At 35.5% G+C, this 23,826-nt stretch overlaps 1 protein-coding gene across 4 annotated transcripts in view; it reads left to right on the forward strand.

Moving 5' to 3' along the window:
• The window catches only part of CASK (calcium/calmodulin dependent serine protein kinase), a 419,299-nt gene that overhangs the window by 370,299 nt on the left and 25,174 nt on the right, over window positions 1–23,826 (forward strand). For 2 of the 4 annotated variants that reach the window (XM_012555680.2, XM_023731908.1), the window contains exons 14-20: window positions 2,418–2,606; window positions 6,485–6,563; window positions 8,834–8,919; window positions 9,982–10,050; window positions 12,989–13,057; window positions 14,501–14,536; window positions 16,221–16,417. In XM_012555680.2, coding sequence (XP_012411134.2) covers window positions 2,418–2,606; window positions 6,485–6,563; window positions 8,834–8,919; window positions 9,982–10,050; window positions 12,989–13,057; window positions 14,501–14,536; window positions 16,221–16,417 — 725 coding nt within the window. The remainder of the gene's footprint in view (window positions 1–2,417; window positions 2,607–6,484; window positions 6,564–8,833; window positions 8,920–9,981; window positions 10,051–12,988; window positions 13,058–14,500; window positions 14,537–16,220; window positions 16,418–23,826) is intronic. The other 2 variants (XM_004376921.1, XM_012555681.2) reach the window with 2 other exon arrangements.

Consider the following 23,826-nt stretch of genomic DNA (forward strand, 5'->3'; position numbering starts at 1 on the left):
AATGTCATAAAACAACATGTGTACTACTGTTTCATGAGAAACTATTTGTTCTGTAAGCCTTCACCTGAAGTACAATAAAATATAAAAAAATAAAAAAAAAGAAACGACCTAGAACAGAAAATTTTTTACACAAATTTTACACCCTGCTTTTCCAAAAAAAACAATGGTTAAAAATCACTTTAGGTTGTCATTGAAGTTTTATTATCAAGTGCTAAATTTAATAATTTGTAATTAGGAAGTTAGAGGATCTAGTTTTCAAACCTGAAATTCGTATTTTTTCTATTCATTGTAAAGTGGTGAGATTTTTTTTATTCTGGCATGAAGTTGTTAGTTGTCTCATACATATCCTTACTACAGTATAAAAATGAAAGTGTGTCTTTCCTGTTACATGATTCTTCTTAAGAAATTAAAAATAGCTGTTTCAGCTTAGTAACAGGTGCTAAATCACACTTCATGATGTGATTTCCCTATTGTTTATTTTACATTAATTTTATATTATTTTTAAATTGCTCTTTTTAATAGTCTATAAGTGGCCTCTTTTTATACCTTTGAAAAAATTGTTTCTGTTTCCATATGAATTAGAGCTTTAGGTTAAGTTCTATTTTGTGGTAACAGTCTTTTACCTTTGACAGTGGCAAATTATGGTTAATATCAAGTATGGCCTTATTTGGTGACATAGTTTGAGCTTTTTTTTTTTTAAGTTCAATTTTGATATTATTTTGTGATTGTGGGTAAAAGGATGAATAGAAATCATTTGCAAAAAAGCAGCATAAACACTTCCTTCAACCTGTGTAACCTTCAAAGACTGGCATTATCCTGCTGAAAGCTTGATTGTCTATTTACCTAGCTATATATCCTCCAGCCATACGAAGTATGTGTTTTAAAATTCTTAGTTGTTATGATGAACCTAATCCTAGCAGATGATCTTTTTCAGTTAGTGTATTACTGATTTTTGCTTTCTGCCCTAAATCTTAGTTTCTGAAGTAGACAAAATTAAACCAGAAAAAGCATAATTTTCCCACATAGCAAACCTATACCCTTGGGCTCTGGGTGTCAGTGCAGGGTGCAGTCAGGGCTCTGGTGAGGAAGCCAAGGCCTCAAGGGCCATTATGGAACCCTGTTTAAGCCGTTCTCTGCTTAGTGAGTGCCCCTCTGCTCCCCTCACCGAAACCCCATTTAACCAGGCTTCTGAGATCTCGGAAATATCCCCCATTTCCATTAGAAACCCAAATGTATGTATTGTCCAAACCATATGCTCTATTGATGACAAATCAGTGTCACCTTCTTTATGATTTTACCACAGTCACCTTATATTTGTCTCATATGCATGCCTTTCAAATTAAAATAGCCAAGCCATGACTTTTTATAAGTCTTTAATTAAGATGCTAAGGGTTATAGTTTTAAAGCAATTTTCATTTCATTTCATTATCTCCAGATATTTCATTACCACACAGACCACAAATTAAAATAGAACAAAATTTTATAGTAACCATGAAAGAAAATATAATTTGTTTAAAGTTCTAAACATACTAATACTCAGCTATAAGTTCTCTTTGCAATAGAAATGTTCATGCTGTATTAAAAGCTGTTTTTTATGACAGCATGAAAAGTGCAGTAAGCGGAAGGATAGCCTTTTTTAGGGAAACAAGAGACATTTATTATCCAAGGTCGCCAAGATGACATGCAGATATCAGTACAAAGAAATCACTTTTTCATAATTAAAGGACTTTGCAAAAAAAAAAAAATCAAGGTAATAATTGTCAACTTATTTTTCATTCAGGCAAGAGCTCCAAAAAATAGAAATTAACAAAACATTAAATGAGTTTAAGAGTTCCATATCATATGTGGTATTTTGGAAAATTACATTTTTTTCAGGTACAATTATGTATTTTTATTTCTTTTATAAGTTACATGTTACAAATTATTCAACCTTGGGGTTATATAAAAATATTATTGTTAATGCCAAGTATAAAAAGATATTTGCTCGATATACCAATTATTGCCTTGTTTCTTATTGTTACTATACAATTTTAAGCCCCAGCACAAATCTGCCAGCTCTGTTTATAGATAATTCTTTCTGCTAAATTATTGGAAATTGCATTATAAGTTAGCCTTTATTTGAACAATTTAGTTAGGCACTTTTTCTTAGCATCAGACAATACCCCTGCCCCAAGAAATCAGCAAACACATCCATTCATTTGTTCACTCATTCATTCATTTTTTAAAAATCCGTCTAACATCATTATTATTTGTCACAAAGAAATTTGAGTATGGTTGTATCTAGGTATGATGTGCTTTGAGTTTTCTTTGGATGAGATACTTTTGAGCGGCAAAGAATAATTCTATATGTGTTTATATCATAGATTTCTGCTGAAATAGTAATGTTTTAATATTTTACTTCCTTTGTAAATTAACAGGCCTTACTTCAGACTCACGACGTAGTGGCACATGAAGTTTATAGTGATGAAGCATTGAGGGTCACACCTCCCCCCACCTCTCCCTATTTGAACGGTGATTCTCCAGAAAGCGCTAACGGAGACATGGATATGGAGAATGTGACCAGAGTTCGACTGGTACAGTTCCAAAAGAACACAGATGAACCAATGGTAAGTAGGCAAGGAAAGTTCTCTCATAAAATCCCAGCATAAGTTAGATCAGCTAACTTCAATCTGTACTACTAGGAGTTGGGGAGGGAAGGAGGACATGGGTAGTTTTAAAAAAATCAGTTTCCAGATCTGAAATTTCCTTCTCAAGTACTGCTTCCTAGAATTGCTCTTCCTGACACCATGGCTTAGGCATACTGCTTCTGCTTCCCACCTCTCCTTTCACAATCGCCCTTCGACTTTACAAAAGGAAAGCATACTTGGTACATTACCCCAGTGTGTCAAAACCTCTGGGGCAGTAAAGAAAAGGACAATTTGAAATATTAGTATTGGTGTTGAGAAAGGGAATGTCTCATGACATTGGAAAAAAAAAGTCCTTTTACAAGTCTGGTGGTTTCCAGATCTTTTGCCTTCAACAAATTAGAGGAAAACTAATTCAGAAGACATTCAAAGAATTGAGTAACATTGCTAAAATAAAATTCCTTCCATTCACAACTGTCTATTTAATATGAATAAATTTTTCTCAGTGCTTAGGACTAGCATTAGAATGGAATCAATGCTAAACCCTGCCTTCTTCTCATAGAATTATCATAGATTGGGGAGATCAAGGAAAGACTACTTGATGTTAACTGGGCAAGACCATGTAGGCAAATCAAACAGCATGTGCAGAAACCTGGTAGTGAGAAGGCTCTTCTTACTGTTGTTAGCTGCCATAGAGTAGGCCTGGACTCATGGCAACCCATGCACAATGGAATAAAACGCTGCCCAGTCTTGCACCATTCCCATGATCTGTCGCATTCCATAGGGTTTTCATTGACTGACTTTCAGAAGTAGATCATCAGGCCTTTCTTCCTAGTCTTTCTTAATCTGGAAGCTCTGCTAAAACCTGTTCAGTATCATAGTAACACTCACCCCTCCACTGACAGACAAGTGGTGGCTGCACATGAGGTTCATTGGCTGGGAATCGAACCCAGGTATCCCACGTGGAAGGCAAGAATTCTACCACTGGATCACAATTGTCTCGTGAGAATGCGCTTAGCATAGTTCCAAAATGGAAAGAAGGCACCATGGTTAGACTGCAGAGAGCAAGGCAAAGTCCGGGAACCAGACCATACGAGTGTTGAAAGACATGTTAAGGATTCTGTTCTTTATCTTAAAAACAGTGGGAGGCTACTGAAGTGTTTTAAGCAAGGAGATAAGACCAGATTTTCATGTTAGAAATATCACTCTGGAGAATGGATTACAGGGGACAAGAGTGGATATAGGGAAACCAGTTAAGAGGCTATTACTATAGTAGCACAGGGAAGATGATGAAACTGAACTAGAGGGTTGAACGCCAACATGGAAAGAAGTGAACAGATTTAAGGAAAAACAAAAGAGTAAAATCAATAGGCCTTGATATTAGATTGACAACGTATCAAGGATGACCCTTAAACTTTAGGTTTACACAACTGGATGGACAGTGATGCTGCCATTGAGACAAACTTCCAAGTTTGGGGGGAGAATCATATATTTAGAAAAAAAACCATTCAAACTTACACATTTATATTTTTTCCCCAAAGTATAGAATAGGGATATTGGGGTATACAAAGACAAATTACCTACTTACGAAAGTTGCCCAGTTGCCTTCCAAATTAAAGGAAGAGTTACAGAGCATAGAATAACCACGATTTCCAGAGGGCACTCAATTCTAGACATTTCAGGTTGTAATTCTCATTTACTATTCTTTGCCAGTTATACCATATTACCCTAGAACTTGCAGCAGACAGGAGCCATGGCCAGTCACCTCCAGTCTGCCTTCTGGTGCTCTCCAAGCAACTCTTTGGTTTTAAGAGCATGGGCAGCAGCAGCTTTTGGGTGCCTTGGGGAAATCACTTCATATAATTGGGCCTCAGTTTGCTCATCTCTAAAGGAGTATTTGAGTAAGTGATCCCTAAGATCCCACCCAGCTCTGAAAGTTTAGTATTCCATTTATTCATTGTATGTATTCATTCACTCATTTAGCAAATGTTTGTTAAGTGCCTACTATGTGCAAATTGGAGCCCTGGTGGCGTAATGGTTAAGAGCTCAGCTGCTAACCAAAAAAGGTCAGCAGTTCAAATCCACCAGCCATTTTTTGGAAACCCTATAGGGCAGTTCTACTCGGTCCTGTAGGGTCACTATGAGTTGGAATCCACTCGATGGCAATAGGTTTGGTTTTTTTTTTTCAGATTCAATGTGTCCGACTGTGCTAGGTCCACTCCCCAAGGGTAACACACTCCTATCACACCCTGTGTTTTCCTGTTTGTAACATTGCACCCATAATTATTTCTGTATTGATTGGGACTCCCATAGTTGCAAGTGACAAAGACGCAACTTGAACTAGCTTAGGCAATAGGGGAAAGGCTTCTGTAAACAAGAAAAGACCAGGAGTGTCCCCCCTCCGACCCTTCCCCAAACTGGTAGGTTCAGACACATAACCCAAGCTGGGCTAATCCCTTCTTTGGAATTTGTGGACTTAGGAACAGAGAAAACATGAGTCAGTTCCTCTCTACAGAAAAATGTTTTCCAAAAACATGGGGTTGTATTCCCAGGAGAAGGGATAGATTTGGGGCAGACAAAATAATAAATGTTAACTGCAGTTGATTTAAAGTGAACTTCTCTAGCCATAAGGGACCTTGTCTGTCTTGTACACTGCTGTGCCTAGCAGAGTGCCTGGCACATAATAGGTTAACAATAATATTGGTTGAATGAATACATAAATGTGTGAATTTCAAGGGTGAGTCTTCCATCATATTATCATTTCCCTTATGAAATTAAATTTGACTTACACATTAATTTACAGCATTTTTCTAGGAACACTCCTCTTGGTAACCACACATGCTGATTGAATGTGCAAGTTGGAAATGAAACTTGAACATTACAATTGAATGTTGAGACTAGAAAAGTTTGATAAAGCAGTTTTTCACATTGCTTGCCTACCACTTCTGAGAACTGCCAAATAGGAACCATGCAAAATCATATTTTGTGGAATTATACAAGTTAAGAAAAAGCCTAGATTATAAAGCCTCAGATATTTTCATGAAGCTTTCTGATAGAGTGTTATTATCCAATGAATAAGACAAGACAGAGTCCTTACCCTTAGCCATCTCAAATTCAAGACCAGTTTTCACCAAGGGAGCTTATTAAAAATACAGATTTCTGGGCTCTATTCCAGACTACTGAATCTAAATCCAACAAGTGGATGTAAAAGTCAGCATTATTTAAAAGCTCCCTGTGCGATTTGTGTGGTCAACCAGGTGTAGTGCACAGATATGTTTATGAAGGCTTTTGTTAGTCATAGTGAATAATTGGAAAACAAAAAACAGCCTACTTCATAGAATAATATTCTGGCATTAAAAATGATGGTGAAACTTCTGCTTCTGGTCAAGACGGAGTAAAGGGACCAGATTTACCCTCTCACCTGAAACAGCCAAAAAAAAATTTAAAAACAGACAAAATTACCTGAAACAACAGTTTTTAAGACATTGGACATCAGGCAACAAAGGACAGTGATCCCTGAGAGACAGGACGTAAGCGCAGTGTCCTATGATTGTCCCACCTTGCTGTCCTGAGGAGGTTTCCAGGCCACAGCACAGGAACAGGGTACTGAGGCAGAGCCAGGCAGACTCCCTGAACTGTAGAGACAGAAAAATGTATGTAGACTATTATTATAGCAACCAAATACCAAAAATAGTATTTTTGTCCTGGCACGGTGAAGCAGTGAATAGTTTTCTCCTCCATTTTCCATTATTTTCTTTAATGGCTTCTTATCTTTTGTAATTAAAATTATCTAAAGCAGAATCATAAATATAAAAAGGATAAGTGTTATAGTAATTCTACTTTTACGTAACTTTTTACAGGGAATCACTCTAAAAATGAATGAACTAAATCATTGTATTGTTGCAAGAATTATGCATGGGGGCATGATTCACAGGCAAGGTAAGTTTCATATGTAACTCTTTCCTTCCTTAATTTTTTTTTCCTGTAGCCTAGTGAAGAAAGCGTTGGAGTTTTTTTGTTGTTTTGGTTTTTTTTAATGATCCATATAAAAGATTTGTTTAATTAATGTCCATATAAAAGATCTGTTTAAGTCATCTTTGGTTTTAATCACTGTTGGCCTCCCTGTGTTCTCATTCATGCGTGCCTGCTCCACCCTATAGATAATGGAGGGAGGGTATATTAAGAGTTCTGTTGCTGGAGCTTCTCTGGACCACTTTTGGATGCTGATTTATTAGAAATCATGGGAGATAAAGGAAAGTATCACTTTGGGTCCCAGGATGTAAAGAAGACATCTCTTCTGGGAGACATTTAACTTTATATATATATAAGTGGCAGGTGTCCTCAGATTTGTACTTCTTTTTTGAGACCAGTAACATTTCAACAGGTATCAAGTAGACAAGACATGGTTGTACCGTAGTGAGAAAGTCTTTGAGTGCCTAATCAGCCATATTGGAAGCAAAAGTTCCCACATCTCTGTTTTATTTTTTTACTGTTAATTTTCAAACATGCAGAAAAGTAGAGGGAATAGTGCAGCAATCACCCACGTACCCATAACCCATAATTAGAATTATCGTTAACTCGTGGCCACACTTCTTCTTCTTGTTGTTAGTTGCCGCCAAGTCAGTTTCAACTCACGGTGACCCCATTCGTGCAGAGTAGAACTGATCCATAGGGTTTTCAAGGCTGTGACCTTTCATGACCCCTGTGTGCAGAGTAGAACTGCTTCATAGGGTTTTTAAGGCTGTGACTTTTTGGAAGCAAGTTGCCAGGCCTGTCTTCCAAGGCACCTCTGGGTAGGTTCAAACCATCAACTTTTTGGCTAGTAGTTGAGCGCTTAACCGTTTATACCACCCAGGTACATGGCTGCGTAGTTTCATCTGTATTTGCCCTACTGCCCCCCCAACTGTATTATTTTGAAGCAAATCCAAGGCATTTATTTTATTTATTAATATTTTAGTGTGCACTTCCATACTATCTTCAAATATCCGCTCAGTATTCAAATTTCTTTTACTGCTTTATAATTCTTGTTTACAGTTGGTTTGTTTGAATCACTATTCAAATAAGGTGCCTACATTGCACTTAGTTGATATATCTCTTAAGTCTCTTTTTTTACAGCTACCCTCGCCCTCTTTTTTTTTTTTCCCCTTGTAATTTTTTGTTAAAGAAATCATTTGTCCTGCAGAGTTTACCATATTCTGGACTTTGCTGGTTACATCGACATCTGGTCATTTAACATTTTCTCTGGCCCCTTTATTTCCTGTAAACTGTAGTTACATCTAGAAACTTAATATGATCTGACTCAGGTTCAAGCATTAAGCTCAGATACTTTGTACTTGAGGACTTCAGTTTCTCAGTCTAAAAATGAGGACTCTATTTTCTACTCACCTCACACCAATGCCAGTGAGGTAATACTGTGAGCGCTTCATAACAAAGTCAGGTCAATGTGTTAACATGTGCACATTTTATAGATAAGGAAGCAAAAAATTTAAATAACACTCATATTTAATCATTGGTTCTCAGTGGCTTTTTCCAATTGGAGTATTACAAAATACTTGAAGGCTAAAAAATTATTATAAAAAGATTAAACTATGTTTAATACAATTTCAGTGTTACATACATATTATCCAATCACAATTCTTTGAAAATTAACAACATATGTATCATGTTTGGTAGATAATAATGATAATAGTAATAGCAGCAAACACTTAAATAGTGCTTACTATGTGCCAAGAACAGTTCTAAGCCCTTTACATGTGTTAAACTCACTTGATCCTCAGAACAACACGATGAAGTAGGTACTCTTTTCATTTCCATTTTACAAATGTGAAAACCGAGGCATAAGAATGTTTCAGTAACTTACCCAAGGCCTTAAAGCTAGTAAGTGATGAAGCTGGGATTTAAACCCAGACAGTCTGGACTCAGAGGCCATACTTTTAAACCACTGTCCACACTGCCTGTCTCCAAAAAATAAACAGATTTCCACAGTCATCCTTCAAAACTCTGCCTTCCACAAGGAGATGTATCTGTTTAGGTGAGTTTACTACACGAGTTAAATAATTTTGCTGAAGCCATATATGTACCTGTCTCTGAAATAATTAGGCTTCAATGTTTAACTTAATTTAAAAAAATTATTTACATTGCTTCATTTGGATTTGATTATTATAAAAGTATATATCATCTCATGTTTATAATTTTGTGTCATTTCTCAGGTACACTCCATGTTGGTGATGAAATTCGAGAAATCAATGGCATCAGTGTAGCTAACCAAACAGTGGAACAGCTGCAAAAAATGCTTGTAAGTAAATTAAAGCTGTACTTTTTATTTTTCTAAAGACTAATTTTCAATTTGTTAGCCTTTTTTTTAACACATAAATAAAAGAAGTATTCTTTTGTACTTGGAGTATTTCTAGTACCATCATTTGTATGGACTTGAACCTATACGACATTCATAACAACTGACATCTAGGAGATATTTGCATCCAATAGAGTTTGCAAATTTTTTGCCCATCTTTAACAGTTTGAACTTTTAACACTCTCCCTTCATCCTTCATCTCCTGTTTCTTATCAAGCAGATGTTTAAGAAAAATTCTTTCCAGTTCTGTATACATGTGAACTAATTTCTCACTGACCTCAGCAATGTCAGAAATCTCTTTCCTGTTTAGCTGAGTCATAACCAGCTGTATTGGATTTCTCTACAGCACAGAGGGGAGGAAAGTCATAGCAGACCAGGCCGTTTTTGACCATCGATATCCAAATCTGTGTTTCAATTTGGGGTTTTTTTTTCCAAGCTGAATAACAGGCCCTTGCCTATGTTCACTGTCTTGGCAAGCAGAGGGATATGTTTCTGGACCTCTGGTCCCTCTTCCCACTACAGTGTACCAGCCTCCCACGTTATGAATGTCTATTAAGTGTGAAATAAGTACCACAGACTCACTACAATAAGAAATAAAGCCAAAATTATTAAATAAAAAGCAAATTTTATGTAGTACATCATCGTAATGTAGCACACTAAATAGAATTTTTATGTAATTACTTGTTCTTTGTCTAGCTCAGTTTATATTCACTCTTGAAATGCATATCACTTAGAGTTTTTTGTAGTCATGTCTATAAAAAGGTAACTATTGGAGATACACCATTGCTATGTGAACAAGGCACTCACCTTGACTTTGCATTGTTTCCCAAGAACCTCCTCTACTATAAATGTGAGCATTCCTTGCTTTAATAACTAAAGCTTGCCTTTAGCGCTGTGTGCTCTCAGGTGGCTTCCACTAATTGCCCCACACATTTTGAGTGGTTTCTTACATGTTTTTGTGTGCAGCACTTATTAATAAGAAAACTCTTTTTTTTTTTTCTTCAGAGGGAAATGCGGGGGAGCATTACCTTCAAGATTGTGCCAAGTTACCGCACTCAGTCTTCATCCTGTGAGGTAATGACTCTAATGAACCACCCCCATCTCCTCTGAGTTCTTAACTAACTGTCTGCTGATGGCTGAATGTTTTTGCTTTCTGGGAAATTGTTTCTGCCTGTGCTGTTAGATCACTGCACACCAATTTTACAACAAAGATAACGGAACAGAGTAGGTCCCATCCACCTACTCAGCCCTGCTTCCCTGTGGATCTCCTCAGCACTTTAATCTCAGGCTGAAATCTAAGCAAAATATAGAGAAGCACAAATAATGGCATAAGCCTTAATGAAGAAAAGATGGAGGCTCTGAGGAAGAAAATAAAGACCATAATTGCAATAATATTTCCAGGAAGTACATTCACTTCCCTTGTTAAGAAATCACAGATAGTTCTTCTTTCCAAGAATCTGCAAAGTGATCTGTTTCTGTTAAGATACAGTTGTTCAAGTAATTATGACAATTCTCTCTAGATGCTGTTAAGTCCATAAGGAATTGGTAACTTACTAGAGGAGTACAGGCTTTTGCAACTCTTTGTGAAATTGTTTAAATTGGGAATGTTATGTGCTTCGTAAACGAGTTAAGTTTTCTAAAGTAATCCAACCCCAAAGTTTCTTTCTTACAATAGGCTTATCCTAAAGAAATTGTAGCCTTTCCAGCCTATATTCAGTTTTATGTTGGTTATTAAATGAGATTCAAAAGTCTGTTCTTTTTATATTTAGAACTATAAACTGGCATAAATGGTATCATTTTTTTGTTATTGCACATTCAGCTTGAGTATTATTTATTGAAGCTTATCTTTTATGTGCATCTTCTAAGTATGTGTGCATCAATATGAAGTACACATTTCATAAAGTTAATTTTTAAGACTGACAAGTAACTTATTGGAGCACATTGAGAAAATTGCATTTGTACTTAAGAGAATTTGAGGGAGAAATTAAATGCTTCTTCTAGTCTCTAGCAATACTGTAAATTTCACAAGGAAAATCAGAGGCTTCATATTTTTTCCTAAACCTATTGAAGATATGTATAAGGATCTGTAGTTTTGCAAGTATATTTTTAGTGAGCTATCACAATTGGGGTTTCTGTTATATCAAGTCTTGAGCGTCTCTTGGTGGCTTCTGATGGAACTTCCATTAATACTATATTTCATAGGAAAATGCAGAACTGCTTCTATTCCAGAATCCAGAGTATTGAAATTTGTCACCTAGAGCACAAACCTTGCTAGGAATGAAAGAATGTCATATGCATATTCTACACAAATAATTTTAATATTCCAAAATCACAGCTGTTCCTCATACCATTTCTTATCTGTTGAAGAAATTTAGTAAATACAATTGATTTTTGTCTTTTTGTCTAACTAACTAGAAGGTACTGTTAATTATTAACATAAGTTTCTCTTTTGTTTTTAAAGTGGTTGACCTAGTTTGTGGGAGAAAAGATGTGGCAGTCTGCTTCCGTAAAGATTACAGCCTTGGAAACCCCATGGGGCAGTTCTACTCTGTCCTATGGGTCTCTATGAGTCAGAATCAACTTGACACAGTGGGTTTTGGTTTTGGACCTAGTTTTAGAGTGGGACCAGTGTTATGCATGTAAATTCTGTGCTCTCAAGGAGGAACACACCACCCTCTCTTTACCTTCCTTATCTTTAAATAGTGGAAAAAATGACAATGCTTCTCCTCCAATCTCTACCACTAACCTTTTTGGTCCTCCTATGCTCTGACATAATTCAGGCCTGTGGTTGGGACTCTTACCAGCTAGAGCAGTACTTCCCTAAGACCAGCTTTCTGGCCATCAGCATCAGCATTCCTCAGGCCTTTGGTAAGAGTGGACTCCTGGAACTCACCCTGCCCAACTGAATTGAGTCTCTAGGGTGGCAGGCACCTGGAGATCCACCTGTTTACTACAGTTTGAGAATGCTGATCTAAGGAGTACGATTATCTTTAAGGCTAACAGGTTCCAGAAATTTTCTCTAAATCTTCTAGGAAAAAAAAAAAATCTGTCTTTTGAGCAGAAATGTACATTTCAAAGTCTTAAAAGGACTCTATTAAACCAAACGTTAAAAAAAATATATATTATTTATTTATTTATTCTCTCTCTCCTTGTTCTTATTGTTAAAGCTTATCGTGCAGTAAGGAATGGAACCTGGAAAGAATTTTGAGTGTGTTTGCAGTATAGAGAGTGCAATCAAGGAGAACAGATACAGGGGAAGTGGCTGTTGCTTCTGGGATCTTTGCCAGAAGTGTAATATTTTTAGAGGCCCAAAATTATTGTTTTAAACAATCTGCTAAAATGATTTAAAGAATAAAGATTTCTTCTCGGGCATTTATCTGTCTTTTACCCTTATTAGTAATATTTATCTTAGAAATAGTCGAAGGTGATTACAGCGTGAGACGTCTTTTTTTTTTTTTTTTTTTTTTGGTCATTGTAAATATATCTATCACACAACTTTTGTCCATTCCACTTCTTTTCAGGAAAGACCACATTTTTTTTTTTTTTTTTTTGGTTCATTTCACTTTTAATTGAGTCCTTCAGTAATTCTTGACACTAAAGCACCAAAAATCATTAGATATTTTTCAAAACTTATTTGAATAAAAATGAGACAGTTGGGATCTTCAGTACAACCATTTTATAGTAATATCTGTCATTTTATGGTACTTGATAGGATTGTAATATCAAGTCACTCTTCTGGGTCTCATTTAAAGAAAGCAAAGGTTATAGAATGTTGGCAACAGGAAAGAACTGATTAATACATGATTCAGTCATCACGTGAAATACATGAATCTTCAAACTGCAAAAAAGTTTTCATACTTCTGTGCAATCATGCAAGTCAGTCAGTATGGCACCTTTATAGCTAAAACCTCAAAGGAAATGGTTGTCAGAGTGTGGTTCTAACTGTTGATGTAAATATCTCTGTGTTTCTGTGCTGGTGTTCTGTGTTAATGAATCTTGTGTCTTATTTCAGAGAGATTCCCCCTCCACTTCCAGACAGTCCCCAGCTAATGGTCATAGCAGCACTAACAATTCTGTTTCGGTAAGAACTCTAGCTCCACACGGCAAAAGTGTGAAAATTTTGTTGGTGCTCACCTGCCATAAGTGTTCTAGTTACGTGTTCAGTGGAAATTTTGTCTTCTGCTGATATACAAGGCTACTACAGCTACAATGCAGTTTACTCCTGAAAAATCTTTTTCAACATTTTCTTCTCATTAAAAAATCCTTTTCATTAGTTCCATTTGAAGAAATGTAGTTCAAGACTGCTTTGGTCATTCTAAAAATATTTCTATTCCACCCCACTAGTGTTATTATTTTGCTCTAACCTCTGCGAAGGATGTAAATGGACATTTGTTTAAATTTTGAAAATTTTTTTTAATTTGATAAAGATAAAGAAATGTAAGGATTTGGCAGAGCAGGCATTTGGGTTTTCTTGGGCTTTGCAGTTTTCTATTCTGAGTGATATCAGCAACATGTTTTAGTTTCCGCTATCTAAGTTTATGAATTGGTGTGCCCTCTGTTATTGTGGTACGTGCACATATTTTTGTGAATTATAAGCCTTGCCTGGATATGAAAAGCAAAAGGAACTGGCTTCAAACTGCACTTAAGCCACGCTGTTATCACATCTTTAACACAAAGTACTTTATATTTGATTTAGACCTGAAATTTTACATATTTTCAGAACTATCCATTTTGCAGTATATAAGAAATTGTTTTGAATTTATTTAAACAAACGGAAGCACTTATAGGTGCAGGTTTGCAATATTTTGGGGTAACAGAATCTTCTCCATGTTTCTGATACTGCTGTTTATCATTCAGTAAAAATTATTGCAAGTTCCAATAATGCAGTAGTATCACTTTTTTCCTGGCTATTAATTTGCCCTTTTAAAATATATCAGTTTTTTAATCAGATAATTTTTTTAATAATTTAGAAATTATCTCAAATTAAATGATATTCTAAGTATATCAGTAAAAGAAATTATGGAAGAAAATTTTCTGTGACTTTATTCTGAACTTCAAAATAGGCTACCAAAGGAATTCATTTATGACAGTTAACATATAATACTTTTAAGATGATGAAAATCCATATAGTCATTGAATTTTTCAAAATCTAAATGGTTGCAGTGACTACGTTGAAAAGGGCAAGGGCTCTTTTTAGTTTTGAGGGTTTTTGTTTGTTTGTTTGTTTTTTAAAATGGGCTATTTCACCTGCAGTGGCTTTTGTGTTGAAGATGCTGAGTTGTTTCTTAAGAACACATTTTCTCTCTGCTTAAACTTACCTGCTTTCTTCAGCTTGCTGCTAAATGGCCTGGGTTTGAGTTTTTGATAACTCAACATTTCTGAGAAATCGAATAATGTATATTATCTCTTTATGACTTAAATCTAGCTCATTTTTTAAAACCATATTGTAACAGAACACACAAATTATCTTGTACTCTTGAAAAGTAAATGAAAATTTTTCTCCTGGGTTGGCTTTATTCTACAGGACTTGCCATCAACTACCCAACCAAAAGGACGACAGGTGAATAGATATCCTCTATAGAAACTTCTCTAAACTGAGCTGCTAATAGCCAATCCTTTATTAACCCTTTCCATCCCATGATGTCTGCATTTTGGACCATAACATTTAAGCATTGAGAGCTTGTACCATTTCATTTTAACACATTATACATGACTAATTTTCTATAGAGTTTTTTCCTCACATCTTTGTAGCTGTGATGGTTATTGTAATTTCAACCTGATAATTTTGTGTTGATGGTTAAGAATTCAGCCTTTGGGGATCTTGTAGGCCTGCTTCTGGGGTGGAAATAAATTTAAAAAGTTCCAAAATTCTTAGAGTTCTCAAGAATAATGAACAAATACCTGCCAATGAATATTTTTAAGCAATACTTTTCTGAAATTTGAGAACTTTTTCTTAAATTTATACTCGTATGTATGAAATTTATAAAGGCATTTACATGAAAAATAAAAGTACATGAATATCCTGGCTTTACATCCTGCTGTGCCTGCGTTAGTTCAAACCTGAAAAGTTAAGTGCTGCCCAACACTAGCAAGTGACTTGCAAATTGCCAGCACTTTTAAAGTATGGATTTTAGGTCTAAATGCAGATACTGGCTAATTTATAGGCTGGATTTCTGAAAATAAATTTAAACAGAAAAATCATGCAATGGTTCCAAAGCCTTCAGGTTGGTTTTACAGTGACTTAAACATTAATATTCAAATTTAATTTCAAGAGATAAAATCCTTATGGGATTTTTGTTTTCTTGAAATGTAGTTTTAAAAAATAATCAAATTTGGAGTAAGATTTGCATCAATTAACACCTGATAGAATTCATCCATAGTTAGTCAAGACTATAATTGACTTAAGGTTGGATAGCTAGTACTTTATTAAAGCATTTAGAAATCCAGTTATTCATAAAAATGCTGCCATATAATAATCTCTTAAAAGCTAATCTCTTCCTTTCTATAATATTTACTAAGTCAATTCGCGTATCATAAAACTCAGAGCTTTAAACTATGTGTATCTCGAAACTGTAGTGATTTCAAGTGTTATATTGGCAAAGCTAGAATTCAAATTTATTTTTTTTCTCTCAAAAGAGGAAAATACTAAACATAAAGCCTAAGTTCTTTTAATAAAACTATTAAAAATATTGTTAAAATTTTGTTTGAATTACATTTATCAGCAGTGTGTAGACACACTGCCAGTTGTCATGTAGACATTTTACAGCAAGATACCAACCCAGAGTTCTTGCTGTTTTTATAACATATGCTGCTTTAGGGTTAAAACCTACCCTGAATGCTAGTATTAATGGCTTAAAGGCTACCACATGGTCATGACAACTTATCCATAACATCAACTAAATATATGCAGGTTTAAAAATAGTAAGCATATTTCTCTATAATTATAAACCTATCGTGTTATAGTAAAAGCAGAAATTAAGTATTTTTTTTTTATTAAACATGTATCTCAAGTATTCCCTTCAAATAAAAACAGCAAGATTTTGAACCTTTACACATCAAAGATAGTATTTTGTTTCTAGTGGTAGAAATTTTTTTGTGTTGTATTTCCATGCATCATTTTTGCTTTCATCATCTAATGTTCTGTTTGTATTGTAAGTGTCGGTGTGTGTTTATTAGATGATTAGAGCTAACTGTTTTCTTTCATATCACGTTGGCATCCTTTCTTACAAACTCCTGTTTTATAGATCTATGTAAGAGCACAATTTGAATATGATCCAGCCAAGGATGACCTTATCCCCTGCAAAGAAGCTGGTATTCGATTCAGAGTTGGTGACATTATCCAGATTATTAGTAAGGATGATCACAATTGGTGGCAGGGTAAACTGGAAAACTCCAAAAATGGAACTGCAGGTCTCATTCCTTCTCCTGAACTTCAGGAATGGTATGTTTTTGTTGTTTGTTTCTTTTGTTTTATAATCAAAATGAAACCCATTTTTCAACTTTATATTATTGTTTTTATAGTGCAAAACCTTTTTTAATACATTACTTGTCTTATTTGCCAAACAAAATTTGAATTAGTTATCTAAGAATTCTAAATCCTCAGCATCTAGTGAGATCCTTGGTTAGAGTCAGGTACTGTAACAGGATCATCACACAGTTACATATAAGGAAAGGAAGGCCTAGAGAGAAGCTGAGTTAAACCCCAAGTCACATCACAGAAGCTTAGCAGAGCTATGAAGAGAGTCCTCCACTCCTACTTGCTGTTTCAGACGTTTTAGAACTACATTCTTTTTTAAATTTTATTTATTTTGTTGTTGTTGTTGTTGAGAATATACACAGCAAATCATACACCAATTCAGCAGTTTCTACATGTACCATTTACTGACATTGATTACATTCTTTGAGTTGTGCAACCATTCTCACCCTCCTTTTCTGGATTGTTCTTCCCCCATTAACATAAATTCACTGCCCCCTAAGCTTCCTATCTCATCTTTCTAGTTACTGTTATCAATTTGATCCCATATTAGAATTGCATTCTGTTAAAATGTATCCTCTCCTTACCTCTCCCCATGCCCTCACTGCCCCATTCCACCCCACCACCAGCAAAAAACTCAAATGAAGTGATTTATTGTCACTCAGACTATTTGAAGATAAAATTTATTTCACTTTTAAGAGAAGAGGGAAGTCAGAATTTTTGTTCTTTGCCTTGCCGGTCCTTTTAAAAAGCATTTTCTTCTAGAAAGTTGATGTTTTGAAAGCAGGTTAAAGTCAGACAGGGTTTTTAGGCACTGCTTTTCACTGAGAGAACGGGCACAGATTAGGAGTCACAGATTACTATATATTTTGGTAAAATATACTTCTGCTATTGTTGCAATTTGCTTAGTTGAACTATGTTTTGAAAAATGTTGATGGTTTTACCTTTGTCAGTACTTTGGCAATATAACAGAAATCTACTGCAGTCTAGTTTCTAAGTATTGTTTCATGGAACAAAAAAATAACAACCATTGGGCATTGTGCCAGTGCCCCCAGAACTACTTGGGGACCAAAGACATGGAGACCAAAGAAATTGAGTCAATAGACATTTATAACTGCTATTGCACCCGTTTTTCTCACTAAACGTTCAGCTATCCCATGTTTCCCATACATATCCTTAAATGTAGAATGTTGGAGCTGATGAAGACCACAGATACCATCATTTTACACAGGAGGAAACAAGCTCACCCAGAGGAAGTAGCAGCCTTCTATCTTGCATTGTCTTTCAGTCTGATTTTCAAGAAACAGTTAAGGCATAAACAGGAGGAAAGTGATTCCTAAGTCACTTTGATTGTATTGTCGTTATGTTGTTAACTGATGTTGTCATTTTAACAAAATATCTTTTTGAATGTTGTCACATATTATAAACATTTATTGAAAATAATTATATAGATTCCAGGCCTCCTCTCCCTCATCAGAACATCTGTATAATATAAATCATGTTTAAGCAATACTGAGAACTGTTTCCTCCGGAAGAATCCTAAGAAATGGCAGTGGTAAGAGCAAAATTGCTTCCTACTTCCTGGAATGGTGGACTAGGTTATTTAGATCAATCCTCCTGCTGAAAAAAAAAAGAAAAGTGCTGCAGAAAATATGTTTTTTTAAATTACCTTAAAAGCATGGAGTAGCTTAAAAGGTATTGAGGAACTTGATGACTGATTTTTATATGAAAGCCTTTAATCAGAGCAATAAACAGAATATTGGAGTACCAAATTGGCCCATTTTGCCTTGAGGACATTTGCTATTACTGCACACTTCTGTGCCAGAGGACCAAGGCTAAGACCCAAGGCCTGTACAAGTTGGGGAATCTTTTAGGAGACCCTCCCCATATTGTTAGGACTGCAAAAGGCTATGCCCCCATATATCTGTTTGTAAGAGCAAACAGATAAACATACCCCTGCTCACTTCAACACCAGGGAACTGTAGAGAAAGTTATCTTGTCACTGAGCAGAGTAAAAGACAAGAATAAAAGTAGAACAAACTTCTAAAAAATTGTGGCCACCGATCCACCTTGAATGGATTTGTACCCAGATGCACATAGCCTGGGTCAGCCAGGGAACCTCAAACCATGCACTTGATTTGAAGTTTCCCCTGTACTAATAGTACTAGATATCTGGTATAAGCAAAAAGAAAGTCTCTGAACGACCCTTTTGTCCTAGGCCTAATCCTAGACTTCATCCTAAACTCTACGTGAACATTTTCAAGGATGGTAACTAGCAAGAGTCAAAATAACCAGACACATAAGGAAACAAGGTAGCATTATTGAGACCCGACAGAAATGATAGCAGAAACAAACCCAAACCCACTTTAGATATTGGAATTAGGAGACAAAGGTTTTTAAACAACTATGTTTACTAGGTTTAAAAAACTAGATAATAAGCTTGAAGAATATCTTCAGGGAACAGGAGACTAAAAAATAACACAGCAGACTTGAAAAAGAACCAAAAGAAACTTCCAGAAACAAGAAAAATAGTGTAGTAACAAAATTAAAAACTCAGTGGCTACATACCTATTAAAAACCTGTTGCTGTCGAGTTGATTCCGACTCATAGTGACCCTATAGGACAGAGTAGACCTTCCTCATAGTGTTTCTAAGGCTGTAATCTTTATGGGAGCAGACTGCCACAGCTTTCTCCTATGGAGTGGCTGGTGGGTTCAAACTGCCAACCTTTCAGTTAGCAGCCAGGTGCTTAACCACTATGCCACCAGGGTTCCTTATACGCCTTTGTATTAGAAGGGCTAAAATTAAAAAGGTGGACCATACCCAATGTTGGCAAGGATGTGGACTAACTGGAACTCTCATACACTTCTGGTCAAAACGTATAATGGTACAACTGGTTTGGAAGACAGTTTTGACAGTTTGTTAAAAAGTTACGCATACACCTATCATACGACTCAGACATTCCAATCCTAGGTATTTAGCCAAGAGAAACAAAGACATATATCCACTCAAAAACTTGTACATGAATGTTCAAAGCAGCATTATTTGTAACGGTCAAAAACTAGAAACTATGCAAAGGTCCATCAATAGGTTAATGGATAAGTTATAGTCTATCTATACAATGGAATCTATTGCTACTCAGCAATAAAAAGGATTGAACTGTTGATACATGCAACAATATGAATGAATCTCAAGATCATTATATATAATGAGTGAAAGAAGCTAGGCAAAAAAAGAGAACAAGCTGTATGATTCCATTTATATAAAATTCCAGAAAATGAAAACTAATCTATAGTGACAGTGGTTGCCTAGGGATAGGGGATGGAGGGATGGGGGGATTTCAAACGACCACAATATCCAATTCTGTGGATATTAGAAATGTTTGTTAACTTGCTTGTAGTAATGGTTTCATGGGAGGTATACATATAGTGAAACTGATGAAATAGTACATGTTCAGTTTATCACAAAAAACGGAACTCAATAAATATGCAAAAAATATAGAGGGAGAAAGGGATTCTAACTGGGATGATGAGGAAAAGGCTCACTGGGCAATATGTGCCTTGAGACTTGAGTTGGACTTTGGAGGTACAGGAAGGCATTCCTGACTGAGGGGAAAGAGCATTTTCCCCTACTGGGAAACTGAACTGGTCTCTAGAATATCAGTGGGGATATAGTACTAATGAGAAAGATTTCAAATAATACTATCAGCCAGAGCCAGAAACTTTGTTCAAATGTATTGCTACCAAGTTACATTTTGCACACTGTAGATGAGAAATCAATTTTTTTTTACCCAAATACCTTACCTTATTTATCCTTGTTAAATTTCATCTTGATTGACAAGGCACATCAGTCTAGTCGTTTGATATGCTTTGAGTCCCCAAATCTGTCATCCCCTCCCTTGCCTACTAGATCATCATCCAAGTCATTGATAAAATGTTCAACATGTGTTTGAGATTTCTTTCCAGGTTGACCTTAATCCTAGCCTAGTTTCTGTGTACTTACTGAGCTAAAAGAAATGACGTTTATTTCCTGAGTGGCTGGTAAAAATCAGTTTCATTTTTCTATCATCACGCCACATATGACCCCACCACAAATTTTTACTGGCAACTTTTTATTTATATATATTAAGCTTAGAAACATTATAAGATACACTTTACACTATAACATTACAAGGTTGGGATTTTGTCTCTTTTAACCTGTCAAAAATTCCTCAATTCTGCTTGTTTCCAAAGATCTTATGTGTCATAGAAGCTATAGTTATGGCTAATAGCACATATTGGCTTGTACCAGAGGAATCCCCCAAGCAAATGTTTTATCAGCCTCCTCTGTATGCCACTTAGGTAATATATGGAGATTGGCTTTGATGCTTTTGCTTGAGAGTTCACAATATCTCCCAATAAATATCCCCCCCCCCAACCAAAATAAATAAATAAATAAAATTAAAATAAAACCTCAGTGAACAAGAGAGGGTAAGAGACATTGAAGACAATCTCTTCCAGAAAATAGAATAGGAGAGAACATTTCCGAACTCATTTTATGATGGCGAGCATTACCCTGATACCGAAATTAAATACATAAACAGTTCAAAAAAAGGAAACTACAGATCAGTAGCCCTCATGAGCATAGATGTAGAAATCCTCAACAAAATATTAGCAAGCTGAATCCAGCAATATATAAAAAGGATAATACACTATGACCCATTAGGGTTTGTAGTGGGAACGCATGGCTGGTTCAACTTTTGAAAATCGAGCAACATGATCCAGCATATTAAGATACTAAAGAAAAAAATGTGCATGATCATATCAGTGCTGTTGTTAGTTGCCATCAAGTCAATTCCAACTCATGGCGACCCCATGTGTGCAGAGTAGAACTGCTCCATAGGGTTTTCAAGGCTGTGACCTTTCCTAAGCAGATCGCCAGGCCTGTCTTCCAAGGTGCCTCTGGGTGGGTTTGAACCACCAACCTTTCGGCTAGTAGTTTGAGCACTTAACCATTTGCTCCACCCACAGACTCCTGGTCATAGCAATAGATTCATGAAAAGCATTTGATAAAACTTGACATCCAATCATAATCTACAACAAACCTACAAGCTAACATTATTGGAAAGGAAAAAACTTTTGCAGATGATATGATTTTGTGTGTAGAAATTCAGAGGAATCTTTAGATAAATAGAATTAATAAGAAATTTCAGCAAGGTTGTAGATGCAAAATCAATACACAAAAATTAATTATATTTCTATTTACCAGCAACAGTTAGAAAATAAAATTGTAAAAGATACCATACACAGCACCACTTGCAACACCATAATACTATATTCTTGCAAAAAAAAGAACCTGAATTTGATTAGGCCTGAATATAACTACCTATTTGCAAGAAATGCAAAGGGCAGAGGGACATACTAAAGACACCACAGGGTGCGATTAGAGAAGTCCAGACTCAGAAACTACAGGACAGCCAATTTCCGTAAGAAATACATTGCAAGAAAACAAAAGAGAGAGAGGGAAAGCAAGGGAACCTATAGATTTGAAAGAAACGTAACAATATTGAAGGAGGGAATAATACGATATCTCGGATTTGTTTTAAAATAATCCAGGGTGGGGAGGGTGTAAATAAAAAAAAAAGCCATGAGTTAGTAATTGTTGAAGCTGGGTTGTAGGTATTTGGAGTTCATTATACTATTTTCCGGAGCCTGGTGGCTCAGTGGTTAAGAGCTATGGCTGCTAACCAAAAGGTCGGCAGTTGGAATCCGCCAGCTGCTCCTTGGAAACCCTATGGGGCAGTTCTACTCTGTACTATAGGGTCACTATGAGTCAGAATCGACTCGACAGCAACGGGTTTATACTATTTTCCACTCTTGTAAGTGTTTGAAATTTTCAATATTTAAAATGTTTTTTTAAAACACCATTTGCAATATCATTTTTAAAAAATAATCAACAACCTAGGAACAAATCTAACAAACATGTTTAAGACATTTACATGATAAGTTTTAAAATTTATTGAGACATATTAAAGAAGACCTAAATAAATGGAGAGAGATACTATCTTCATTGCCTGGAAGACTCAAAATTATAAAGATGCCTGTTCCTTCCAGATTAGTTTATAGATTCAATGTAATTCCAGCCAAAATCCCAACAGTTTTTTTTTAATTGATGAGCTAATTTTAAATTTTATATAAAAACGCACAGGATCAGGAATAGCCAAGATATTCTTCTAGAAGAACAAGGAGGAAGCCTTGTTCCACCAGATAAGAAAACTTACAAAGCTATAGTAATCAAGATAATAAAGTATGGGTACAGAGATGCTCAAATAGACCAATGGAACAAAATAAGAGAACCCAGAAACTTTCCTATAGATAAACTGATACTTTGTATATGACAGAAATGGCAATACATAGCAGTGGGAAATGGACATGGTTTTCACTAAATCATGCTGGACAATTGGGTATCCATCAGTGGGGGAAAAAAAGAAAGAAATTGGACCCCTACTTCACACCATATGCAAAAATCATTTCCAGTGTATTAAAAACCAAATGTAAAAGACAAAATCTTAAACCCTTGAGAAGTTAATATTGGAGGACTTCTTCAGGGGCAAAGAGGGATTCCTTAAACAAGATATTAAAATACTTCCCATAAAGGAAAAGATTAATAAATTTGATTAAATTAAAATTAATAACTTATATTCATCAAAATATTCCATAAAAAGAGTAAAAAGGCAAGACAATGGTAGAAGATATCTGCAACATATATTACTAACAAAGGTGTAGTATCTAGACTATATAAAGGATTCCTACAGATCAATGTGAAAAAGACAGACAACTGAATAGGAAAATGGTCAAAAGACTTGAACAAATAAAGAAAACTTAATGGCCAATAATCATAAGAAAATGTGCTCAATTTCATTAGTAATCAGTAAAATGCAAACCAAAAGCACAGTGATATTTCATTACTTACTCACCATGGTGGCTAAAATTGATAATACCAAGTGCTGACAAGAAAGTCACATTAGGAACTCTTATATACTGCTGGCAGGAGTGTAAAGCAGTACAACCTCTTTGGAAAATAATTTGGCATTTACAATAGCATTGTTCAGCATTCTGGTGGTGATTTGGGGCTCTCCTTATATGTGGGTCACTCAGGGACTCTCTGATTGATCCACAAGCAAAATCATTAGTAAGCAAAACTTTGTGTGGCGATATCCTAAAATGCAATATTTGCTTAGACTAAACCTGAGAGCAACTTTTTAACATCTGCACATATGTTACAGATGCTGAATACTATAATCAAGTGGAACAAAATTATAATTATTTGATTGTGATTGTAACTATGTATGTAATCGTAGCATTTTTTTTCTGTCTTAGACTAGAATCACCATGTAGT

This window comes from Trichechus manatus, unplaced genomic scaffold (assembly GCF_000243295.1).
Source record: "Trichechus manatus latirostris isolate Lorelei unplaced genomic scaffold, TriManLat1.0 scaffold00046, whole genome shotgun sequence".
In the NCBI taxonomy this organism is placed as follows: domain Eukaryota; kingdom Metazoa; phylum Chordata; class Mammalia; order Sirenia; family Trichechidae; genus Trichechus; species Trichechus manatus.